The sequence below is a fragment of the Parus major genome, chromosome 18 (genome assembly GCF_001522545.3).
Source record: "Parus major isolate Abel chromosome 18, Parus_major1.1, whole genome shotgun sequence".
Lineage (NCBI taxonomy): Eukaryota > Metazoa > Chordata > Aves > Passeriformes > Paridae > Parus > Parus major.
This window is the reverse complement of record NC_031786.1, coordinates 11,471,293-11,487,588: the sequence shown is the minus strand read 5'-3', so window position 1 is coordinate 11,487,588 and position 16,296 is coordinate 11,471,293. Positions and strand designations below refer to the sequence as shown.

Sequence of the window (16,296 nt, the reverse complement as noted above, 5' to 3'; positions counted from 1 at the left end):
TCAAGCACCACTCTGGATTTAAAATAATGTATAGAAGGCAAACATTAAGGACTTTCATTCCCTTCAGGACTGTTGTTTTTTGAGAGTGACTTTTGAGGTGTAAGCTTAACTGTTAATTTCTGAACAGCAGTACAATTTTTAATCCACCTTGCAAGCCTGTAGGGAAAGGGACTGTGATTTTAGTTTGTCTCTGCTGTGCCTGGAAGAGTTCTTGATCCAAGGTAAGTGTGGTAAACTTTACCTTTTGAGAAGGTATAGAGAGATGGAGAAAGAAACTTTACCTCTTTTCTTGCTGTCATCTTTGGTGTGTAGATTTTTTAGAAGTGGAAAGTGTAAAAGTAAGTTGGATGATGAGGACCTTGTAGGAGAGGAGTTCTATTGTTGGTCTTCATTTGTCATAGGATAGTGTAGGAGATAAGCAGGAATAATACTGTGTGTAATATGTAGAACAAGGAAAAATTTTTCCAACTTGTGTAGTCATTTAGACAAATTATATATTCTGTGAAGACTGTGATGTTGTAGTTCTTTGATTTTATTTTTTTGAAGAAGAATAAATTCTCTGAGGTCAGTTTTTAAGTTGCAAATGTCATACAACTCAGTTCCTTTTGCCCATGAAGTTCTGATAGATCTCATATCATGTGTGGGTTTTTTGGCAGACACTTTGTTTATACTTTTAGAAATAACAAAAAAAGCAACTCTGCATGATGCTAAAATTGGACTTCCTTATGCTCTGTTCTTTTCCTGCTGCTGCTGGAAAGAGATTTTTTGTTTGTAGTATGAACTGTACTTCACCTTGAAAAGGAAATGAGTTTTGCTATTTCCATACCCTCCTGCTTCATGTAAACTGCAGCTTTTGTGACTCTGCCATTAGAAGCTCTGTCTTAAATTAAAAAAAAAAAATAGATTTTTGTTTATATTCTTTTGCCATAGAAAATAATTAGGGAACTTTTAATTAAATGTCACATAATGTACATTTTTGGGTTCAATTTCCATCCATTCCCATCTCTGTGGTGTTTTATGTTGGCTGCTCTCTGAACAGCTGTATCCTACCATCCAGGCACTTGGAAAGCTAAAACGTCTTGTCTGATAGGTTGTCAGAATTATAAATGCATAGTTTTTAGATCCTAAAGTTGATGTGTAACTGAAAATAGGAGAGAGACAAGGGAAAATATGGGAATAGGACAAAATTCTAGTGATTTCTAATGTGCACACACGTTAGGAATTTCAGGTTGTCTTGTCTTCATAAATTTATCTTCAAGTTTAGATTTAAGTAATGTTTTCTCCAGGGATTACAGATGAAAACTCAGATGAACTATATGTAAAACGACAGGAAAACCAAAATTCAATTTTTAGTTTGGGCAAACTGATGATAGTATGATATGAATAATGCTGAGTGTTCCCTTAGATAATGCTCTAGGGTTTGTGAACATTTCCTTGTTGTTGCTCCTGTAGCATGTTGGTCTTTCTGTGAGGACAAGCAGCTAAATTGGAACAGGCTGTCCCATCCCTGGAAGTGTTCAAGGCCAGGTTTGACAGGGCTTGGAGCAACCTGGGGCAGTGGAAGGTGTCCCTGCCCATGGCAGGGGGTTGGAAATGGATTATCTTCAATGTCCCTTGCAACCCAAACAGTTCAGTGATTCTGTGATTCTGTCATGTACGGCACCCCTTTAAGAAGAGACAGAGCATGGCACTCAGTGCTCTAGTCCAATTGACAAGGTGGTGATGAGTTAAAGATTGGACTTGATGATCTTGGAGGTCTTTTCCAACCTCCTTGAATCTGTGAGTGCATAGCACGTGTCTGAGAAGTGGATCAACGTGGTGGACAAATATGCTGATTTCTGAGCATTTTCAGCTTTGAAGACTAAACCAGATTTTTTTTTTCATATGTCTTGTTATAAGAAAATAATTCTGTTGTGTGTACTAGGAAACAGCTGGAATTTGTTGGATGTATTGCTTCCATATAGATTTTTGTCTGGAATAATGATCCTCTAGCACATACGTGCTGAACTTGAAATTAGAACCCTGAGATGCTTGTGAACATTTCTGCTTTATCTTGTCTGTTGTGTGTTGGTGACATGAAGATGATGAAGATCCACTTTTTCATAATGACTCTTGACTCTTACCAAACTGCAACAATGACTAGATAAGGGGCCTATGTTGTGCTTATAGGCTGAAAATCTGGTAACAGCTGCCATAGTAAAAAAATGCATTTGCTTTAGTGGAGTTCCCATATGTTCCTGTTGATTCTGGAATAATAGCATTTATCCTTTAAATGGTAACTTAAATATAGCCAGAGACTTTGACAAAGATTTATTGGTTGTTATTGTTCTGCTTATTGCTAGTCTACATTTATTAACAGTTCTGAATATATTTCATGTAGTTGTCAGAGTAGTTCTTCTTTTGTGATTATTAAATCAAGTAACTATTATCCCATCAAAGAAGCTAAAGCTGAATAGTGGTAGCTTTCTGGTATTTGGTTTTCCATGCTGCAAGAAAAATAATTGAAAGAAAAATAAAGCATTATTATAGTTCATTTTTATCAAGGTATTTTAAAATTGTTTGATGGTAAGAAGAAGTTATCTGCTCTGTTTGTAATATTGCACTTGAATTTTGCATGATTTGATGCAGACTTGTTTCAAATCATTGTCCCAAATTTAAGTTTGCTTTAGTAGCTTGGCCTTTATTAGTGTGCAGGTTATAATCTATATCACAACTTTGATCTGCCCGGACAAACCTGGGTTTACAAAGGACGTGTTGGTCAGGTGAGTAGCACTAAATACTGCTGCTGCAGTTGGCTTTCCAGAAACCAAAGTGTGAAAACTCGGGAAGAAATAATTCTTCAGCTTTTGGAAAACTACTTGCCTTTAAGGGCTGTGTAAACTTTTTCAGTAAAACAGTGAAATTGTTTATTGTTTCTTGAAAGAAAGGTACAAATGCATTTGCTTTTCTCCTTCCTTATGTACTGCTATATCACCAGTGCAGGGTCTAGAGCAGGATTGATTTGCTTTGGCTTTCTGTGCTTTTATTTTGGCTTGGCTACTTTTTAACAGTAGGTATACAAAATATGGCATAGTGATTCACATGCTGTAAATACAAAGGATTTATAAAGGCAGAGCACATGGTGATGAAGTGGAAAAAGAATGTAAAGAACACACTAAACTTTTGGACTGTATTTTTTTTCCAGAAACATTATAATTCACTCTTTGTCACCAATCCATTAGCATTTTCTTTTTCATCTACATTGACGTGGGAGACAAATGTCCCCCGTTAATTCTTGTTAAAACAAAATTGTTTTTCAGTAAAAGACTGAAAATAAGACTTAGGCTGAGATCATAATTTTAAATCTTGGCTTCTTTTTGAAGAACATGTATAATGCCAGCTCCCATCAACAAGTCTTAAAAGGATCAATTCTATCGTGCAATAAGGTGAAGTTAATTTGGGCCCTAATGCACTAAACTAACAGGGATTAAAAAACAGAGTCAATGTCCTCATTCCCTTGATGTGATCTCAATTACATATGATCTCAAATACACTTTTCTCCATGAGGGAAGTTGAAGAGTAAATTATTGCTTCGACAGTAAAAGAAAATGAGCTTCCCAATCCAAAGGGAGCATTTTCCTATTTACTGCTAATGCGTTGTATTGGAATATGTGGGTGATGAGGGAAGCAGGGGGATGCCTGGTGTGCAAACCCTGCCCAAACAGGAAAAAATACCTGCTTTAGTGGGATATGAGGGAGAATGTACTGCAACCTTTTTAAATGAGATCCTGATAAGTCATGCTGAAATGACTGGCTAAAATTAATCTAGAGAAATGAGTGGGAACTTTAATTAATGCTGTAACCGTGCAGTGTTAGAATTTCTTTTGGGTCAGGGTAGTGGTAATGTTACGCTGACCTAAACTGTTACACTGTTTGCCAATTCATTCCACCTTTCTTCTTCAGTAAATGAATTGGTGTTTTCCCATAATAAATTGGTGTAAAGTGCTCTGTAAGATAAGTTTTAATTAAATTCTTGTCTAGAAGTGAGCATGTGATTTATTATGAAAAAAAAAAATGAATGTAATCACTCTTGGAAATGCATTTCGTGTTTTCTTGTGCATTCCTAAAGAGAATTCATGAGTTTGGAAACTAACACGGTGTTGTATTTGTATCATAAATAAGATCTGGTCTTTCAGAATGATCAGTACCTTCATGTTAATTTGTCTGGGAAGGCAGCAGAATCTGTGGTTCTTAAAGAGCTGCTCAGAAGGGTGACATCCTATCATAGATTCACTGTATTGTAAAAGCAGCCTGTGAATCCGTAACAGGCTAAATAATTAATACCTACTGTAATATGCATGTTATTATAATAATATTCAGCCATCAATGGATTTTAATACATAGAGAAAAGTTTTGATGAGCAGCAAGTTTTCTCCATTGTGTTTTCAGGATTAAATCCTCAGATTCTTACGTAGGCACAGTTCTTGAATTGAGCACTTTGCATGTGCATCCTTACTGGCAGGTCTCTGGGATATTTTTGTTTTTCATCTCAAGTAGTGCAGCTTAATAGATAATCCAGGTATTTTCAGTCAGCAAAGATTATTTATTTGTCATTTAATTTCAAACCAAAAGGAGACTTTGTAGGAATCAGGAAGATAAGAACATTTTGATGCTTTGATTTAAGGGTGCTGAGGTCTGAAACATGTAACTACATCAGAATATAATTTAAATACTTACTGTTTCATAGCTAAAAATTTCAGATTGTAAGGCTCAGGGTCATGAGCAAGATGTTCTGTAAGTGTGATGATTTTTATAGTATAAGAAATTTGTCGTGTCATACCATTTCTTGCCAAAAGTGAGGTTTTTGAGATGCATTATTTGGCTAATTATGATATTAGGATTGAAACTTGGGCAATTTTTATTTTAAGGATGTGATTTGCAGTACTGTACTAAAGTTACAATTTTGCATGACAAAACTAAAATGGATTTTTATAAACCTACTCAAATTTTGAGGCCATTAAATGTCATTGGGTCTCTGTGATGACGTGATTGTACTTTCAGCCCGAAATGGGCATGTCGAATAGGAGCAATGGGAAAAGAGATTCTGCAGTGAAATTACTGTAGCTACATGCCCCAGGTCTCTCTTTGACTCTGCACTACTTAAGTTCCTGCTAGAATTTGATATTTTTTCTTACTGTTCTTCTTCTGTGTTAGACTTTGCAATGATGTGTAAGTTACTGGAACAAATATTTGTCCTGTGTATGTTGTGTGGGACAGTTTGGTCCTGTAGCAAATCCATTTCAAAATGGGGAATACAGGGACCCAAGTTGTATCCTCACATCTTCTGCTAATGTGCTGCTGCTTTTGGGTTTCTTGTTTCATCTCTGTCAGTTCTCATTTTTGATTTCTTAATGTAGAGTGTTTGTATTAATTGTACCCAATGCCTGGAGCCACTGTGAAACATAAAAATAGCTGAAAGTTAATCTGCACAAGAGTTCTTTCAGGGTTTGAAAGCCATAACTCTAGTGTTATATACAAAAATGGTTTCTTGTTGATGCTTTGAACTGTGCTTTCACATGTGTTGCAGCCCTGGTCGTCAGCACCGCATCTGCTGGCTTTGCCATGGCCCCGGTCCCTTTTGAGCTCACCTGCTTCCTGCTTGCCTCCCTTGGAACTGGCCTGGCATCCTGTGCTGCCAACTCCATCAATCAGGTCAGTCCATCTCTTCATCTGTACAGCAAACTGGTGTTGTCCTGGCTTCTGAAACATTGCCACGAGAGTGACTGGATGGCCTGGAGTGCCATGCCTTCAGCTGCTGCCTGAGCTCTGAGCTGCTAAAACTGACACCACAAAAGTAATGTATGCCTGAGAATTTAAGTGGAGTTGCTAGGCACACTGTATTTATATAGAATGGAGTTGATGAGGTTTTAAGCCTCCCAATAATAACGTTTATCTTGGTAATACCGAAGCCTGGGTCCCTGGAAATGACAGCAGGAACTGGGTAATTGGAGTGTAAGAATAGCCAGTGGGGCTCCAGCCTTATGGGCTGGATTCTTTGGTTATGTTATTGTATGACCTTGTTGGGTCTGTCTTAAGAGTGTCTCAGATCCACTGTAACATCTTAAAATATCTGTAGTGGGACATCAGTGGGATTTTGTCTAGGCTGGGATTATGGTCATCTGCATATCTGCAGAATGTACTGAGAACCTCCATGATATGGAGGTTGTTTCCTGCCAGAGATGTTCCAGGTGCCTGAACTTGAACATCCCTGCATGTGTCAACGTGCCTGTGGAGCTTGATGCTGATCTTGGCTCTCCTGCACTCAATTGTTAAGTACAGTGGCTTGGATTTTGGGCTCTCCCTACCTCCCAAAGTAGGTAATAACACTTGTAGATGCTGAATGGAGTTTCAAAGTGCAGTAGCCATGGTCACTTTCAGTTGTAAATGTGGCCTGGAAAAAGAAGGAGCAGCCCCAGTACCACATTTGACAGCACTTCATGGTTTCAGCAATCACTTTTGAGTCCTGGGATTCCAATAGTGGAGGTTTCCTATGATCCACACCCTGGAGTCAACTTGGTTGAGTTGGGCTCTTTGATGTTTACACCTTGTAACACCTCAGTTGTAGGTACGTGATGTGTTTTTCGGGGTTACACGCATTTTTCTCAGCCTAAAGTCAGTCTTATTTACTGTTTTTACAGGTTTTAGTGTTTATTTCACTGAGCTTAAAACTGGGGCAGGCAGCTCTGTTTCCTCTGCAAAATGGGAAGGATGATGCATGATTTTTAATTGCTTGGAAATGTTTAGGTATCCTGCCTAACTTGGAAACACACAGCCTTGAAAAATAATTTTAAATAAGTCACGCTATTTTCCGAAGAATATATTTAGTTATCATATACATAGTTTTCACACAAAGGCTGAGTAGAAAGGCTGTCATAACTAAGGTGAAGTTTTGCTGGGTTTTGATATAATTTGAAATGCACTTTTTTCTTCCCTTTTTTCTTTTACTACCTTTATAATATTAAAAATTAAATTTATGGGTTATCTTTTGAAATATTTATTGTCATATGTACCTCCACTTTTGATGTAGATACTACTGGACTAAGATAATTAATGATTGCTTATTTAGACTCCTGTGCAACTTGTCTTGAGATTTTGCTAGATCTTCTGAGAGGTGACATTCACACACAAATAACGGGTTTTCTTTGTCTTCAGCTTCCATGTATTGCTCATTCTATTTTGTTCCTTTAAAAAGAGTTTAAAAAGTAGGCACTTTTTAAACTCTTGGAAGCCAGTTTTAAACTCATTAATTACTTAGGAGTAATTCTGTGCTGTAATTTGGAATTGGACACTTGGGATAGGAAAGGGGAGTTAGGAGGAGTGCAGGAACTTTGTGCTGGGGCTTGTAATTCACTCTTCACTCACTGCAAGTTACTCCGGCCTGATGGTGTGTCAAACTGTCTTCAGAATTTCAGCTGAATACTTTAAATTTTTACACTTGCTCATGTTGAGCCACTTGCCTGTGTAGAGAGACTTTAAAAGGCAGATTATTCCTACCATAAAAAATAAAGGAGCAGAGTTGGTAAGGAAGGAAAAGAAAAGAGCTCTGCTTGGTGCAGAGATCTGTTGTTTATCAATGGATCCTTTCAGTCAATGAGTGTCCTTTTCTCAGTGTTACTGTCTGAATTGACTGGGAATTTAATTTTCCATGAATACTTAAAGCTTGGATAATCCATCTTGACCATTGGGAAGGAGCACATTTGACTTGGAACTTCCTTTATTGCTACTTTTCTCTGTCCATTGCTCCCCATATGCATCTACTTGTCTGGCAGCTCATGATTCATTTTTCCCCTGTTGCTCCTTGCTATCCCTTAAGGACTTTTTTATATAATGACTGTCTTTCTGCTTCCCATATTGCTATAAATCTGTACATCTTTAAGGGAAACTCATCTTTCCCACTCCTCATTTCCCTGATAAATCTATGTGTACAATTTACAGCCCCCCCACATGTCATGGGAAGGTGAAGTGTGAATTGTATAAGATTCTTCGTATGATTTAGGACAGGATGTGAGGAGCCTGGTCCTGTGAAAATGTAATAAAGATTCTGTAAAATTCATGGAAGTATTGATAGAAACTTGTAACTGGTCATGTTCTGAGGTTTGAGGGGTTTTTCTGTCTTTTTTTTTTTTTTTTTCTTCTCTCAACTACTTGATTTCAGCAATCTGATAGGAGCTGAGATGGTTTTACCCACAGTGAATTAAACTGAATGAACTATTTAAGTTGACTTAAGTCCTGGGGCAGGAGCCAGGCTTGTCCTAAGTTGTACACAGACACCAAAACATTGTATTTTATTTGTTTATAAAGTTGGCCTAAAACAATCTTTTTTTCAGATGGTTGTATGTCATACTTTAAACTTTTTTTTTCCTGGCTGCAAGAACCAGAAAGTTGCAAAAATGTGCTTTAATGGAGATTGTCATTGTGCTTTCACTGTTTCTAACAAGAAAGCAATAAAAAAACACCTGGTTCAAATTGATGACTTTGTATTTTTTCATTGTTTATAGAAATACAGTCTGGATAGGTGTGTGTTTAGAAAAAAGTTTCACAACGCACAAATTCTAAATTCTAGCAGTGCTTTCCAAGACAAATAGAACACATTTTGATGGTGATTCTGTGACATTGGACAATGATTTTTAAGGAACTTGTGACTTAACTGTTCTGTGACTTGAGAGTGAAAAAGTCATATTGGAAAATACAGACAAAAAATACAAAAGGGATATGTGGTGCCTGCAGTATGGCAAGGTCATTCTAGAAACATTTGTTTAGAAAGTGTCAAGAAAAGTATCTTGGAAGAATTTTTAGAGACAAAAGTTTTAGAGAAACAGACTTGGGCTGGTGGAAAATGTTACAAATTCTGTGGATCTGGATAAATATCAGAGGTCCTTGGGTTTTCCTGTGGAATGTGTTGGGCCTGTGGCTGTGAGAGAGGAAACTCCTATGGGAAGGTGCCAGAGAACAGATAGTGTTTTATTTCTCTTGTCCTCCACCAGCGTTTCTGCCTCTGCCTCACTCCTTCCTATCAGAATACTTCAGAGTTGTACCTCACACTTAATCCAGCATTGCAGTGGCTCCCAGAGCCCTGGTTCTCTTCCACTTCACTTAACACCATGTTGTATCCTCTGGCCCTTTGGAATTGTACTATAACATGTCACCACTCCTCAGTCCCACCTGCTAAAACAGCTTTTGGCTTTTTTCCCCCCTCTTTCTAACAGCATTCTTTCTTTTTTAAATCATTGAAGTAACTTAAAATTATTTTGGACAGGTGTTCTTTATTGGTATTCTGTCTTTTGAAAAAAACATTATTTTACTGTGGGTTTTGAAGAAAAAAAAGAAATCTCTTAATGCATTCACAAAGGACTGGATTAAGACACAGTGTGTCTGTAACATTACTAAGATAGCCAAAACCTCTAGAAAAATCTCATAAGAAGGGATCAGTCTTGTTAGTTGCAGTTATGGTAAGGAAATGGGAACATATTCTGCGGTTTTGTCTTGTAAACACTGCATATTAATCTTGAATCAAACAAGTAAATGCTTTAGTGTTATTCCTTACAAGTTACAAATAAATTAAGTAAACCTTTGGTTTTTTCATTAGTGGAGGCTAGTTTCCTAACTTCTTTTTTTCCCATACTCCAGGTTCTCTATAGAAAAGGAGTGGGAGAAAATTATATTAAGTTGGTTAATAATTTTTTGCTTTTTCATAGCTCTGTTTTTTGATTAATTTTGAAAGCTCACTCAATCTTCAAGGAGTGGAGGCTTACATTTATATTAGAGAGAAAACATCTGATTTTTGAGACTTCGAAGATAGTTACTTCTGATTTATGGAGAAGGAGATAAAACCAGAAGAGATGTTTAAAACACAATACATGGCATTAAAATGTTAGAGGAATCACATGCACATATTATATGTCAAGTACATTCTTCTGTAACTGCAGCATGGTTAAAAAAGTGGGAGAGAACTATAAAGATGAAAGCAGGATGTTTAAAGTGGTTTGAATTTAGTAACTGAGAGATTAAATGATGTGCTTGACTGATGGTACCCTGACAAGGAAGTACACTGGGCCAAATGTCTTAGCTGAAGTTAGAGAGCTGAAAATGAGGAATACCATAAATATGTTAAGCAGGATGAGAGAACAAATATAAGTTAATATTTCTGTCCCTTGAGGGTCTAATCTGATGACTGTCTTTTGCTCTTAAAGTCTCATCTTCTCCTGACAGCAGTGATTCCTTAGAAGTGTAACTGTAAGGAGTGGGAGGGACGGGTTATTGTTAAAATAATGGTCTGAAATACAGGGTTTGAGTTCAGTTACCAGCCCAGAGAACCTGTGTGTGATCTTTGGTGTAAGACAAACTATGAAGGTTATTTGGATACTGCATGAGAGAAGCCTTTCCTCCAGTTGTCAGTCTACTTACTGGATTATACTCGTTGAAAAAAAAGTCTGGTCTTTTATCTGGTCTAAATCTATTGTCTTTTGAGTTTTGAAACTATCACCCCTTGTCCTGTCCCAGCAGGCCTTGCTAAAATGTCTGTCTTCATCTTACAGGTCTTCTTTAAATATTGAAAAACTTAAATTAGCCTTCTCCAGGTGAGTGCCTCCACCTTTCCCAGCCTGTCTCCATAGCACAAGTGCTCCAGCCCTTGGTGCATCGCCATGGCCTCCTCTGGGCTCACTCAGGGGCTCCACATCCTTCTGTACTGGAACCCCAGAGCTGGAGACAGCTTGGCAGGTGGTATCTCACCTGAGCAGAGCAGAAGGGCAGAATCCCCCACCTTGACCTGCTGGGGAAAAAAAAAATAAAAATAAAAAAATAAATAAAAAAAAAAATTTAAGAATTTTGTTACAGGGAAAAATCCCACCACCCCAATGATTAAAGTAATACACAGAAAGTGGTGGCTAGTGATAAATGCCTGGGCTATTGATGAAATGGAAAATAAAAATAGCATGATTCTGGTAGTCCCTCTGTCCCCTTTCTCTTAAATCCCAGTAAAGAAATTCAACACAAAGGAGAACAGCAATGGTTCTGTACCCCAGATCTAAACTAGCTGTGTTTTTGGTGTTATCTCCATACCAAACTTCTCCTACCAAACAAGTATTTTATTGAATGTCCATGGGGTGGGAACTTTCTATTCTGATGCTAATGTTATTAATAAGCACTACTCCAAGTTGGTGGAGCTGACCTCTATCAGATCATGCAGCCCACTTCCACTCAGTACTGGAGGTTTTTGCTAAGTAAGCTCCTCAAAGTTCTTTCTTGCCCACTTTTGAGATCTCTGAAATTTTGTTTTGCTCCTTTCCCTCACAGATAACTGCACTGTCATGTTGGAATGAGAGAACTCATTTCAAATGCCAATGAGGTTTGCTCCATACAGTGTATGTAAAAATGATATAGTTGAATGATTGAAGTGATTTAGAAATAGTTTAAAATTACTTTCCAAGTTTTTGGCTTTGCAGATCAGAATAATTCATGCCCAGCTAATAGCACTTTTCCCCTCCTACCTCTGGAATGATCCTACTGACAGGTGCTTTCCCTTTTCCTGGGAATAGCAAGTGTCAATCAGCTCAGGCCACACTTCCAGTTGCTTATTTGGGTCACACCTGATGTATCTCTGTGTCTCTCTCTGAAGTCCCTTTGTTTTGACTGAACTGATCGCCTTCAGCAGCTGCCTGGTCTTTCATCTGCCCCCCACCCCATTCTAGGGCTACTAAAACCTGATGATGAACTCTACACTTCAGGACTGTTAGAGGCAGCCTGGGATGTAATTTACAGTGGATAATAAATATAAGAAAAGTGCAATACTGGAAGTCTGTCTCGTGTTCTAAACTGTGTTGATATATGCTGCTTTGATAATTTAACTGCTAGGCAGCCTTTATGTAAGTTATGATCATTGAAGATCATAACTTACAGTTCCAACAGATGATTCATAATTGCAACAGTTGGATCAAGTTAGCATGGTGGAATCATTCATAATGGAGTATCATTGGTCCATGTATCATGGAGTAGGACTAGCTCAGCTTGTGAGGATGTATTTCATGAGCAGTGAGAATGATGAGCACTAATGAGAACCAACCTCTGAAGGACCAATAAATTCTAAATTACTATCTTTGCAAAACATGAATCATTTGACCCACAACTGAAGCTTGATAAAGTGCCTTAGAAAAATAATACAAATTAATGCATATCATTGTTGAAATACATTCTCTTTGCTTACATGTGTATTGTGTGAGTATGGTAGGCAGTCGTAAAGTGAATGGATTCACATAACCCTTATACCCCAGTCACCACTGTGATGTTCAGCAAAGACAATGAAAATGCGTATAATGACACCTTTGTTACTACTTTCCTGCCCTCTGTGGCTTTCAATATTAGCATAAAGCTTCAGATTTTAGGGGAGTTCGAGTCAAAATGTTTTGATTTGATTCTTACTCTTGTGTTGCATCTCATATATATTAAAATCCAACAATGACATAACTGGTGGATAAAAAATGAATTTAATGTTGTGCCTCCCCTTTTATGGATCATCCGGCTTCCTGATTTGATAAACACAGTTTTCTGCAGATGCACAAAGTAAGCTTGTGCCATTAGTAACCGGGCAGACTTGCTTTCTCTCCCTGGTTGCATTGTTGATGAGCAGCTGATTTCCTAAACAAACACCAGCAAGGTGGGAGGGTGGTAAAGGGGAATTTTTAGAAATGTCAGTGTGGAGGCTGCAGTCCCCTTTGTCCTGCTGGGACAGAGCAAGTGAAACAGCCTTGTGGTCCTCTGTTTTCTTTCCATCTGAAACTAACTGTTCATCTGCACAGGCTCTGGTGATAGACATGGGCTGGGAGTGAACAGATTCCTGTTATTCTGCAGTACCAAAGTGATGGACAGGAGCTTTCGGGTGTCAGCTTCAAAAGCCCCTTAACTTCTTTGCATACAGAGATCCTTGAGACAATGCATTTGGATGCATCAGGAAGTTTTGTCTCATTAGAACCACACTCACAGGTTCTGTGGAAATACTGGATGCAAGCAAGGTAGGGAGTAAAAAAGAAGTAATTTACCAAGTGATGAATTGCCAGGAATACTTCAATGATGTGGGGTTCCCTTTAGATCCAATGCCAGATTTCCCCTGGAAACCCTGATCACGGGCAGAACAAAGGAATTTCAAAGTGTTGAAATGAGGGAATGTGAAGAGAGGACTAGACAAAAGAGAAAATCAAATACTTAATAAGATTTATCTGGCCTTTTGATCCATAGGGGTATTGCCTTTCTAAGCTCAGAAGAGTGAAAATAATTATTGTTTTTGCCAGCCTTTAAGTACATGTTTTGATATTTCCAAATAGCTGAGAATTCCTTCAGCAGTGCAGGTATTAAATACTAACTTTAGTAGATAAGTAATGAAATGTCACTTTCTTTTTGTAATTTTAATGGTGTCATATTCAGCCTGTTTTAGAAACAGCAATACAGGACCTAGTGTCCTGTGCTGTATGAAAAATTGCAACAATGTGGTGAAGTCCAACTCAGAAGGGTTAAGGAAAATTATTTCCTGGTTCCCTGAAATAGCCTATTGATACCATTCCTTGGGAGTAGCTCATTGTAACACAAATCCAGAGAATTCTTTCAGTCCCTTTCCTTTTGATTTATTTTAGGGTTCTCTTTGAATTTCCATTGTTAAAAAATACTACATAAATGCAGTGAGTTCAGATTCTTTGTCATCTTAGCATTGGAAAGGATTTGCAGTAAAACTTAGTGAAAGTTCTCTTGCTTTAGTTTTCCATGACTGTTGTCTCTGTTAAGATAAAGTTTCATTCTTCTTTGACTTTTAACTTTGTTCCACACTCTGGTTGTCAACTTCCTGTGAAGAGTTGACCTGACTAGGGGAGAGATGATTGAACTTTGCTTCAAGCCTGGACTGGAGCAAGCACTCAAATGTTCTTATTTGTACGGGCTGCAAGAGTTCCAGTTACCTTGTGCAGCTTTTGACTTATTTTTTCCAAAGCTGCAAGGCTTTACAGGAAGGTGTAGTGCCGTGTTGGTTTCTCTGACCTGATCTGCCATGGCCTGGGACAGGCAGGTGTCCCAAGGGAATCATTCCTTTCTCTGCTGTAGCTTGTAATAGAGAGAAGGAAGACAGGATATCTCTAGGATATGAGAAAAGGGACAGGGAGGGTCTTGGCACGCCTTCTCCTAGGAAAGTTAAAGAGCAAATGGCAGTTGCTGGGACTGCTGGAACTGTGAGTTTAAAGAAATGAAACTCTTGTTTTCTAAGGATGTTTCACGTGAAGAAAATCAAAGTGACCATTTCAGTTTTCTGTAGGGGTCTGGTATATATATGGGTAAATGTCTCGGTAGCCTATGCAGTAATTACAGAATCACAGATTCATAGAATGTCCTGAATTGGAAGGCACTTATCAGGATCATGGCGTCGTATACAGGTATGTTGGTTTCGCACAGCCTGGTTTTTGGTAGCTGGGGGGCCACAGAGGTGGCTTCAGTGAGAAGCTGCTGGAAGCTTCTACTGTGTCTGGCAGAGCCAATCCCTGATGGCTCTCAAGATGCCATGCTGCTGGCCAAGGCTGAGCCAATTAGGTATGGCGATAACTCCTCTGTGATAACATATTTGAGAAGAAAATCAAAACAAAGTAGGGCACAGATTTTTTTCTAACGAGAGAAGAGGAGGAGGAAGAGGAGGTGAGACCATGTGAGAGAAACAACATGGAGACACCAGGGTCAGTGGAGAAGGAGGGGGAGGAGGTGCTTTAGGCACTGGAGCTGAGATTCCTCTGCAGGGCATGGTGAAGACCATGGTAAAGCAGCTGTGCCCCTGGAGCCCATGGGGATCCATGGGGGATGCAGAGATCCACCCACAGCCCCTGGGGATCCATGGGGGATGCAGAGATCCACCCACAGCCCCTGCGGGAGGTGCCCATGCTGGAGCATGTGGATGCTTGGAGAAGGCTGTGATCCAGTGGAAGACCCAGTGGAGAGGGGCCCCTGTTTCCAGGCTGGAGCAGCCTGTCCTTGGAAGACTGCACCCCGTGGAAGAGTGACCCACTCTGCAGCAGCTGTGGGACAGCTGTTTCCCATGGGGGAATTAATGTTGCAGCAGGTGTGTTAGGACTGCTGTTTGTGAGATTGGACCCACGCTGGAGAAGTTCATGGGGAACTGTCTCTCCTGGGAGGGAAGACACGGCCTCACAGGGGAAGGACTCCTATCCCTGAGCAGCTGAAGAACTCAGGTGACCAAACTTTCCATGCCCTGTCTCCCTGTGCTGTCAGTGGGAAGGTGGGAGGGGTTAGGGGACAAAAAGGTGTTTTTAAGGGCTTATTTTACTTCTCATTATCCTCCTCTGACTTTGTTAGTAATAAATTAATTTTAGAAATCTTAAGTTGAACCTATTTTGCCCTTTGCCCTTCATTACATTTGTCTTTCCTCTACCCAGCTGTGGCAGGGGAGGGTGAGTGATTGACTCTTGTGGTTGCCTGGTGATTGGTCAGTGTCAAACTGCAACAACAGGACACCTTAACAGTCCCATCACCTGAGAGCTTTGTCCAGTTCCCCTTGAGCTCTGGCAGCCTTGAGGCTGTGACTATTCTCTGGAGAATCTGTTCAGTGCCTGACCACCCTTTGGAAGAAATACATTTTCCAAATATCTAACCTAAACTTCCCCTGATTCAGAAAGTGTGATGACACTAGTATAAGGTACTTAATTATTTAAATTCTTCTTTCTTTTGTCACATTGATCCTTTTTTATCTTTGTATGAAATTGCACTGTACTATGGCACAGATATCACAGTGTTATAATTATTTTGATTTTTCTTTCAAACTCCATAAATAGTTTATTGGAAAGGCCCTTCTAAGGGTTGTCAGGGTGGCAGGTCATGGAGAGCCTGCTAAGGTGCTCTCTGACAGAAGGGATGCACCGGTGGGTGTGTTTCATTCCAGTTTGGAAAACTCACTGTCATATGCAATACCAGTTGTCTGCTCCTGAACCAGTGCTCATTTAAACATTTTTGAAGGCACTGTAATAGGTCTTTGAAGCAGAGTGTGTGGGTTACAGCAGATACAGGTGACAGAAGCCTTCCTTTCATGACTGTGGTGGTAGCACTGAATTTTCTTATTTATTATCTGAATTTTAGTAGTGTCTTGAGAGTCTGATGGTTTTCCAGCATAAGAAGGTAATGATGTGTCCTGCAGGGTTTGCAATGTGGGAAGTTATAGTGTGAAAGTATGTGGGTTTGCCTCTAAAAACCAAGACACTTCTGCAAGTCACACACTTCAGT

The 16,296-nt window shown here is 39.1% G+C and overlaps 1 protein-coding gene across 2 annotated transcripts in view; it reads left to right on the top strand.

Moving 5' to 3' along the window:
* Positions 1–16,296, top strand: part of LOC107212440 (protoheme IX farnesyltransferase, mitochondrial) — a 107,168-nt gene that overhangs the window by 4,931 nt on the left and 85,941 nt on the right. For both annotated transcript variants that reach the window (XM_015645685.3, XM_015645686.2), the window contains exon 4: positions 5,567–5,691. In XM_015645685.3, the coding sequence (XP_015501171.1) occupies positions 5,567–5,691 (125 nt within the window). The remainder of the gene's footprint in view (positions 1–5,566; positions 5,692–16,296) is intronic.